The sequence below is a fragment of the Cervus canadensis genome, chromosome 6 (genome assembly GCF_019320065.1).
Source record: "Cervus canadensis isolate Bull #8, Minnesota chromosome 6, ASM1932006v1, whole genome shotgun sequence".
Lineage (NCBI taxonomy): Eukaryota > Metazoa > Chordata > Mammalia > Artiodactyla > Cervidae > Cervus > Cervus canadensis.
Window position 1 is genome coordinate 24,768,659 of NC_057391.1, and position 10,165 is coordinate 24,778,823.

Consider the following 10,165-nt stretch of genomic DNA (forward strand, 5'->3'; position numbering starts at 1 on the left):
CATAATATCACATATTTATGGTCTCGTGGTCCTGTGAAATAGCTCCAACTGCAAAATACCTAAAATGCACTCCCTATTGCCAAAACTGTCATTCCCCTGAATAAAAGGCAACATGTTTAAGTAAATATTAAGTTTCCTGACCTGTTAGTCCATATCACACCCTGTTTGTTTTCCCTTTTCAGAGAGCTTCTGCAGAAGGATGAATGGATCTCCTGAATAACAGATCAAGTGTTTCTGAGTTCATTTTGGTGGGACTTTCTACTTCTCAAGAAACTCAAATATTCTTTTTTGCAATCTTCTTTCTCATCTATGTCGCCATCATAGTAGGAAACCTCCTCATTGTCATCTCTGTGATAGTTGACAACCATCTTCACTCCCCCATGTATTTCTTTCTGGCAAACTTATCATTTTTTGATTTATGTCTTTCTTCTGCTGCAACTCCCAAAGGGATTTCAGACTTCCTTAGAAAACACAAGACCATCTCCTGGTGGGGCTGCATGATCCAGATGTTCTTTATGCACTTCTTTGGGGGTGGAGAGATGTCTCTTCTGATAGCTATGGCCATTGACAGGTATGTCGCCATATGCAAACCCTTGCACTACAAGACCATCATGAGTCACAGGGTGCTCACTGGGTTTCTGCTGCTCTCATGGGTGATTGGGCTTATCCATAGTACAAGCCAGATGGTTTTCACTGTGAATTTACCTTTCTGTGGTCCCAATGTATTGGACAGCTTTTTTTGTGACCTGCCCCTAGTCATCAAGCTTGCCTGCACTGATACTTACACCCTAGAGCTCTTGGTGATTGTGAACAGTGGGCTCTTGTCCCTAGTCTGCTTCCTTCTCTTGCTCATATCCTACGCTGTCATGCTGGTCACCATCTGGCAGCGCTCCTCCAGTGCATCCTCCAAGGCTCTGTCTACACTCTCTGCTCACATCACAGTAGTCACTCTCTCCTTTGGCCCTGCCATCTTCATCTATGCTTTCCCATTTAATAGCTACTCTGTAGATAAATTTCTTTCTGTGTTTTACTCTATCATCACTCCTCTCCTTAATCCAATTATTTATACCCTGAGGAATCAGGAAATGAAGGCAGCCATTAAAAGACTAAGCAAACATCATACTGGTGCTGGGCTCACCCACTAAATATTGTCTGTTACAAACAATTATTTTATGTTCTCTGCTATTTGTGTGTGTCTGTCTGTCTGTGTGTAAGTCATTTCAGTCATGTCCAACGTTTTGCTACCCCATGGACTGTATGTAGTGCAACAGGATTCACTGTCCATGGGATTTTCCAGGCGAGAATACTGGAGAGGGTTACCATTTCCTCTTCCAGGGCTATTTGTGGGTAGTGAGTCTTAAGTATATATAAAAATACTGTAAGTAAGTATTTAAATAATAATATTAATTTAATGATAAATCCATAAGACAAAAATTATTCTTATAAAAATATTTTAGTGAACCAATCTATGAAAATATGAAATTTTAATGAAAGCACATTATACGATGTTTAGTGTGACTTTTAGTTTCCAGGTTGTATATGGTAATTTACCAGGTATTAATCTACCAATATATGTCAACCATATAGAAGCTTCACAAAGGAGTTATGATTTGAATCACAATTTGAAAAATAATTTTTTGCTGTATAGCTTCAATAAGCTAATAATCTCAGTAGAATGTTTCATGTACTTAGAAAATAATATTCCAAAAATTTCTTTGGCAACCCGAATAGTTTTCTCAGCACTATATGATCTGAAATATTGAAGATCAAAATCATAAACTGCTCATTGTATCTTGCTATACCAGATAGCTTGAATACTAATATTCTTTTAACTAAATTCAGGTATTGATGACTGAATTTTTATAATATTTTAAACATTAAACGTTTTTAACCTCTTAAAGATTTGCACAAAGGGCATAACAAAATCTGAAAATTGTAGAGTGATGACGACTCAACTCCAGTAATTAATCATTAATTAATTACCATTTGACTTAAAGAGCTTTCAACATGGTGAAAAGAGCCTTCTCCTCTTTCTCCTTTCTCTCTGCCTCTTTGTCTCTTCTTGCACTTTCTGCTATTTCTTCCTACCTTCTTCCCTTCACAGCTTTCATGCCTCTCACATCTCTTCCTCTCTCAAAGAGTCTTTATTGGATAAAGAAGATTTTTGCCTATGATAGCAACTGCTCTGAGGTCTATGAATGTCCTTATAGAAATAAAATTAAATATTAAACTTCAGTGTGCTGACATTTACCAGCTATATAGACATAATAACATTTCATATGACTATATTTTATTAAGGAAAAAGATTACCAAGTAAAGAAACAAAAGTTACAAAATATGTAACATTTCTTTTAATAAAATTTTTGCATTTTCCATATAATCAAGATGATAAAACTTTGTGTAAGCTATAAAAGGAGACAGATTTAAAGGTACATAAATTCTTTTGAGATGAAAATGCTCAATTTTGTAAACCTGTTCATTTCTCCTATGTTTGTCATGAGTTTCTAATATTGCACTGATTGATCCCACTGGGACTTGTTTGAACTTCAGAAAATAATTCTATTTCACTAAAAAATACAGAATTTCTAAGAAAATTCTGAATGACTAGCACATCAACCTGTCCTTCCTGATATTAAAATGCACTGTAAAATAAAATGAGTAAAATGAAAATTGTGGTAACAATATGAGAGAGAATAGGTAGATCAGTGGAACATGATAGACCTGCATACACATAGTGAACTTATTTTACAAGTGAGCAGAAGTAATACAAGATAGACTTTCAACAAATGGACATTCACATACAAAAAAAATCTAAACATAAACTTTACACTCATCACAGAAATTAACTCAAAATAGATCACAGGATTCAACATAAAATGTAAAATTATAAAATTCATAGAAGATAACATAGGAGGAAATGTAGATGACCTTGGGCTAGGCAATGACTTCTCAGATATATCACTAAAGGCACAGTCTCTGACAGAATTGGTAAGCTGGATTGATTAAAATTTAAAAAAAAAAAAATGTTACTCTCTGAATGACAATGTCAAGAGAGTGAAACCACTAGCCACAGATGAAGAACAGATTTGTGAGATACATATCTGAAAAGGACCACTATCCAAAATATAAAAAGAACTCTTAAAACTCAAAATAACAAAATAAACAGCCCTATTTTGAAAATGGGAAAGACCCTAACTAACACCTCACCAAAGAAGTCAAACATCAGGTATCATCGGGATCATGCAAATTAAATGGTAATAAAACACTACTACACAGTTATGAGAGTGGTCAAATTCCAGAATACCGATGACGCCAAGTGCTGGCAAGAATGTGGAAACACAAGAATTCTCATTCGTTGCTGGTGGGATGCTAATGGTACAGTCACCTCAGGAGACAACTGGTGGTTTCTTACAGAACTAAGCATACTTTTACAGTTATGTTTCAGCAGTTGTGTTCCTTTGTATTTACCCAAATGCACTGAAAACTATCCCGAAAAAAATGCAGACAGATGTTCAGAGCAGTTTTCTTTATGAGTACCCAAACTTGAAACCAACCAAGATGTTCTTCAGTAGGCTTATGGTTAAATAAATTATGATACATCGAGACAATGGAATTCTATTCAGTGATAAAAATAAACAAGCTAGGAAGCCATTAAAAGCTTGGAGAAAAATGCCTATTGCTAAATGAAAAGCCAATCTAAAAAGTTTACATATTCCATAAGTCCAATCATATGCCATTCTGGAAAAGGAAAAACTATGGAGACAGGAAAAGGTCTGTAGTTGTCAGTGAATAGAGGGGGAAAAGGAAGACTAGATGGAACAGAGGGGATATTATGGCAATGAAACTAATCCATATGATTCTATAATGATGTCTATATATATTATAGATTTGTCCCAATCCATCCAATGTACAATCAAGAGTTAACTATAGTGTGAAGTGTGGATTTTGAGTGACAGTTATATGTCAGCGTAGGTTCATCATTTGTAACAAATGCACCATAGTGCAATAAGTTGATTATAGGGGAGGTTATGCGTGTGTGAAGGAAAATACCACATGTATGGAAAATACCATTTTCTTAATATTGCCATGAACCTAAACCTGTTCTAAAAAACAGTTCATTTTTTAAAAAGGAGAAAAATGGGTAAACTTGAAGCAGACTTGTCTACACATATCTTTTTTTTTTTTTTGAGATTTATCCCTGTTTATTTTTATTTATTTTTTTCCTATTTGTTTTTATTAGTTGGAGGCTAATTACTTTACAATATTGTAGTGGTTTTTGTCATACATTGACATGAATCAGCCATGGATTTACATGTATTCCCCATCCTGATCCCCACTCCCACCTCCCTCTCTACCCAATTCCTCTGGGTCTTCCCAGTGCACCAGGCCGGAGCACTTGTCTCATGTATTCAGCCTGGGCTGGTGATCTGTTTCACCCTAGATAATATACATGTTTCGATGCTGCTCTCTCGAAACATCCCACCCTTGCCTTCCACAGAGTCCAAAAGTCTGTTCTGTACATCTGTGTCTGTTTTCCTGTTTTGCATATAGGGTTATCGTTTCCATCTTTCTAAATTCCATATATATGTGTTAGTATACTGTATTGGTCTTTATCTTTCTGGCTTACTTCACTCTGTATAATGGGCTCCAGTTTCATCCATCTCATTAGAACTGATTCAAATGAATTCTTTTTAATGGCTGAGTAATATTCCATGGTGTACATGTACCACAGCTTCCTTATCCATTTGTCTGCTGATGGGCATCTAGGTTGCTTCCATGTCCTGGCTATTAAAAACAGTGCTGTGATGAACATTGGGCTGCACGTGTCTCTTTCAGATCTGGTTTCCTCAGTGTGTATGCCCAGAAGTGGGATTGCTGGGTCATATGGCAGCACTATTCCAGCTTTTTAAGGAATCTCCACACTGTTCTCCATGGTGGCTGTACTAGTTTGCATTCCCACCGACAGTGTAAGAGGGTTCCCTTTTCTCCACACCCGCTCCAGCATTTATGACTTGCAGACTTTTGGATAGCAGCCATCCTGACTGGCGTGTAATGGTACCTCATTGTGGTTTTGATTTGCATTTCTCTGATAATGAGTGATGTTGAGCATCTTTTCATGTGTTTGTTAGCCATCTGTATGTCTTCTTTGGAGAAATGTCTGTTTAGTTCTTTGGCCCATTTTTTGATTGGGTCATTTATTTTTCTGGAATTGAGCTGCAGGAGTTGCTTTTATATTTTTGAGATTAATCCTTTGTCTGCTGCTTCATTTGCTATTATTTTTCTCCCAATCTGAGGGCTGTCTTTTCGCTTTGCTTATAGTTTCCAAGCAACAAAAGACCTATACATAGAAAACTATAAAACACTGATGAAAGAAATCAAAGAGGACACAAACAGATGGAGAAATATACCGTGTTCATGGACTGGAAGAATCAATATTGTCAAAATGGCTATACTACCCAAAGCAATCTATAGATTTAATGCAATCCCTATCAAGTTACCAACGGTATTTTTCACAGAACAAGAACAGATAATTTCACAATTTGCGTGGAAATACAAAAAACCTCGAATAGACAAAGTAATCTTAAGAAGAGTGGAACTGGAGGAATCAATCTCCCTGACTTGAGACTATACTACAAAGCCACAGTCATCAAGACAGTATGGTACAGGCACAAAGACAGAAATATAGATCAATGAAACAGAATAGAAAGCCCAGAGATAAATCCACAAACCTATGGACACCTTATCTTCGACAAAGGAGGCAAGAATATACAATGGAAAAAAGACAACGTCTTTAACAATTGGTGCTGGGAAAACTGGTCAACCACTTGTAAAAGAATGAAGCTAGAACACTTTCTAACACCATACACAAAAATAAACTCAAAATGAATTAAAGATCTAAGTGTGAGACCCAGAAACTACACATATCTTTAAATGGAAAAGGAAATATAAAATTCAGTGGAATTAACTTACTTAATTACAATGATATAAATAATTATCTCACATCCTTTATCAATAAATTCTAAGAGATTAAAGTTAAAGCATGGGAAAAGTTCACTTTTAATAAGATTTAGAGTTAAAATTATCTAGACTGCATATTCATATTTTGCCTGAATAGAACAATCATAAATGTTTCCTATAGAAAAGAAACTACAGCCAAGACAAAACATCATACAAAAAACTCACAATTCACAGCTAGTGATATCTTTCAATACTCTCTTGATTATTTATTGATGTCTTTAAAGTATTGTCAGTTTGAAAGGTGAAAAATGATTTCTCATGTTCTGCAGCGGCAAAAGTGTCTCTGAACAATCCCAATTACTTCTTACTGCCAGTCTCTGAGGACTCTGAAATAACCAAATGAGGTTTCTCCTTTATGTCACCCATCAAGGGATACTTTTATATACCGTTGTCTTTTGAAGTTCAGAGACAAAAACCTTTAGACGATGAAGAGAAGCATTCAGGATTTCATACTGACTTTACTTCTGAAGTCCAACAGGTAGGCTACATAATCCTGACATGTTTGTCTGCCTATATACCACATCTATCACAAACTTCATTTACAGTGTAAGTGTGTCTGTCCATACTGGTGAATTCAAATGCCAAAATAATAACTGAAAGAAGGGAGGGAAAGGAGACCTTAAACTGGAAAAACTTTGATTTTTATCAAAATGGAAAAAAGATATAAAAGTCATTCTAATGATGTTTGCAGGGAATTAAGATAATAATACAGCAATTCAGGCTAAATAATTTATGTGTACAGAAAAGGGATCTAGGGAAGCTTAAATTGTTTGGTTATACTTATCAGACTGGTTAAATTTTTCTTTGAATTACTGCATAATGTAGAGAAAATAGCATATTTGTTTCTAGGGATGCAGTATTAAAAGAGAGTTAAGAAAACTGCAAGGATAAAACACCTGATTCATGGCTTGAAAAAATCAGAGAAAGTCACTATTTCCAAAATATCAATGCTAACATTACACTTGTCAGAAATTTTAGAGAGGAATATACAACTATCTTCTGATAAGAGTCTGAAAATAGCCATATGTTATACCAAATGTTAATTGGTTTAAAAAAAGCTGAGAGAAATCACCTTGTCTGGGATCTCATCTTTGCCCAGTTCATGTATACCTATAAATCTATTTATTTATTTGCAAACTTTAGGAAAACAAAGCCATCCAAGACTGTAGCTTGGATAAGATAAAATCATTGTCTTGTGTTAAGAGAACAAAGCACAAAGAAGAATATAGATTTTCATTTTCCATTCCATTATTATGTGAAAACAAGAAGTTTTATGCTAGTCTGAGTGATGCTGTCAAGCATAATGGTTAGAGTATGGGCCACTTATGATCAAATGTGTCTTAATGTATGTAAACTTACATACATAAATGTATATAATTAAATGTTCATTACGGTTAACTAAATATACTGTTCTTCTAACATTTAAACAGTGTGATGGAAAGGCTAAGGGTACATGGATTATCAAATATGTCCTATTTTGTGTTCTCATTTTGGCCTCAGGTTTGGCTCTAGGCTCTGAAGAAGGCCAGAAAAGCACTAAAGATGATCAACAAGCCTGGAATGAGATTTGAAAAATAGACCTAAAATCAGATAAGCAGGGGAAGCATTGAAATAAATAACTTTATGTAGACTGAGCAATGACCTCTTCCCCTTCCATGTAAGTGTGTACTTGAAAATATTTAATTATGTTTAGCTGAGTTCACCTCAGTCAGTAACACAATATTATGAGTCTATCTATCCTTGACAAGGTTAAATGTCAATTAAATGAAACTTAAGGTAGATTACCGTGAGGGACATAGGTCCAAAGAGGATAAGGAATTAACATGAAAATACTACTCTGCTCAAACAGAATATCATTAACATTTTTGAGTTTAGATTCACAATGATACAGTATTCCCATTACTCCTTATATCTCTTCAAGACAGACAAGTTGAACAAGAGTACCATGGAATCCTCACTAGTTTATAGTCTTAATAATGGTTATCTTGGTATTTCTATAGACTCACTATATGTGAAAATATATGAATTGAAAAGAAATATCAGATAAAAATGGTCATTTGATTCAGTTTTGCAACAATTGGCTGAGAATGCACAAATAGGACGCACTTACTTGTCTGACCACATAGACCGAAGAGTTAGAGAAATTCTGATGTTTTGAGAGTCAATCTAAATCATTCAAATATAAAATCTCAGTAATTTTGTTAACTACTATATACCTGTCTCAAAATTCAACTTTCTTTCATAATATGGTCACAGTAATACTCATCATTAGTTCTCTTCAGGAAATATAACCCACATCATGTAATTTCAGCAATATCTTTTTAATATGGTACACATTTTACTACATAGTGTATGCGAGCTCAGTCACTCTGTCGTGTCTGACTCTGTGTGACCCCGTAGACTATATACTGTCGGTCTCCTCTGTCGGTAGAATTTTCTAGGCAAGAATGCTGGAGTGGTTTCCTTTTCCTACTTCAGGGGATCTTTCCAACCCATGGATCAAACCCGCATCTCCTGAACTGGCAGGTAGATTCTTTACCACAGTGCCACCATGGAAGCACCAATGTAGTACGTAACAAAACATGTCAGTAAATATATTATATGAAACCCACAAAAGAAAAAAATCTATTGCTCTAATGCTTTTGAAAACTCTTATCACTCTAATAAATTAAGTGGTTATTCAGAGTGTGGCCTGGAGCTGAACATGAAGGAAGACAAGTTTGCTCAATGTCTAGTTGATCTTGCCTTGCACTAACCAAGAGAAAAGGTAATCTAGTTGGTTTCATAACCACCACACTTTTATGGTCTTGTGGTCCTGTAAGATATCTCCAATTGCAACATATCTACAAGCAGTCATGTTATTAAACGGGTTACTTTCCTGAATAAGAAACAGGGTGATTAAGACTAGATTCCCTGACCTGTTAGTCGTTATCACACACTGTTTGTTTTCCTTTTCAGAAAGCTTCTGAGGAAGGATGAATGGATCTCCTGAAAACAGATCAAGTGTTTCTGAGTTCATTTTGGTGGGACTTTCTACTTCTCAAGAAACTCAAATATTCTTTTTTGCAATCTTCTTTCTCGTCTATGTTGCCATCATAGTAGGAAACCTCCTCATTGTCATCTCTGTGATAGTTGACAACCATCTTCACTCCCCCATGTATTTCTTTCTGGCAAACTTATCATTTTTTGATTTATGTCTTTCTTCTGCTGCAACTCCCAAAGGGATTTCAGACTTCCTTAGAAAACACAAGACCATCTCCTGGTGGGGCTGCATGATCCAGATGTTCTTTATGCACTTCTTTGGGGGTGGAGAGATGTCTCTTCTGATAGCTATGGCCATTGACAGGTATGTCGCTATATGCAAACCCTTGCACTACAAGACCATCATGAGTCACAGGGTGCTCACTGGGTTTCTGCTGCTCTCATGGGTGATTGGGCTTATCCATAGTACAAGCCAGATGGTTTTCACTGTGAATTTACCTTTCTGTGGTCCCAATGTATTGGACAGCTTTTTTTGTGACCTGCCCCTAGTCATCAAGCTTGCCTGCACTGATACTTACACCCTAGAGCTCTTGGTGATTGTGAACAGTGGGCTCTTGTCCCTAGTCTGTTTCATTCTCTTGCTCATATCCTACGCTGTCATGCTGGTCACCATCTGGCAGCGCTCCTCCAGTGCATCCTCCAAGGCTCTGTCTACACTCTCTGCTCACATCACAGTAGTCACTCTCTTCTTTGGCCCTGCCATCTTCATCTATGCTTTCCCATTTGATAGCTACTCTGTAGATAAATTTCTTTCTGTGTTTTACTCTATCATCACTCCTCTCCTTAATCCAATTATTTATACCCTGAGGAATCAGGAAATGAAGGCAGCCATTAAAAGACTGAGCAACCAGCACATTGGTTCCTGGCTCACCCCCTAAATATTGTCTGTTGTATACAATCGTTTTTTGATCTCTGCAATTTGGGGGTTGTTATTGTTATTGTTTAGTTTCAGTGTTGTCAGACTCGTTGCAACCCCATGAACCCAAGAGGCTCCACTGTCAATAGAGTGGGTTACCATTTCCTCCTCCAGAAGATCTTCTTTATCCAGGGATTTAACCCATGTTCCCTACAATGGCAGGTCGATTTTTTATCACTGAAGCACCAG

At 36.3% G+C, this 10,165-nt stretch overlaps 2 protein-coding genes across 2 annotated transcripts; both read left to right on the forward strand.

Annotated features, from left to right (window-relative positions):
* The first annotated feature begins 203 nt into the window (after positions 1-203).
* Positions 204-1,145, forward strand: LOC122444073 (olfactory receptor 4K13-like). The gene has a single exon (XM_043472874.1). The coding sequence runs from the start codon at positions 204-206 to the stop codon at positions 1,143-1,145; it is 942 nt and encodes a 313-aa protein (XP_043328809.1).
* A 7,848-nt stretch (positions 1,146-8,993) lies between these two features.
* Positions 8,994-9,938, forward strand: LOC122444074 (olfactory receptor 4K13-like). The gene has a single exon (XM_043472875.1). It carries the CDS (start codon positions 8,994-8,996, stop codon positions 9,936-9,938), a length of 945 nt encoding a protein of 314 aa, XP_043328810.1.
* Positions 9,939-10,165: the final 227 nt, after the last annotated feature.

Excerpts from the sequence above, each read along its gene's own strand:
- LOC122444073 (XM_043472874.1), top strand. The coding sequence starts at position 204 with ATGGATCTCCTGAATAACAGATCAAGTGTTTCTGAGTTCATTTTGGTG.
- LOC122444074 (XM_043472875.1), top strand. The coding sequence starts at position 8,994 with ATGAATGGATCTCCTGAAAACAGATCAAGTGTTTCTGAGTTCATTTTG.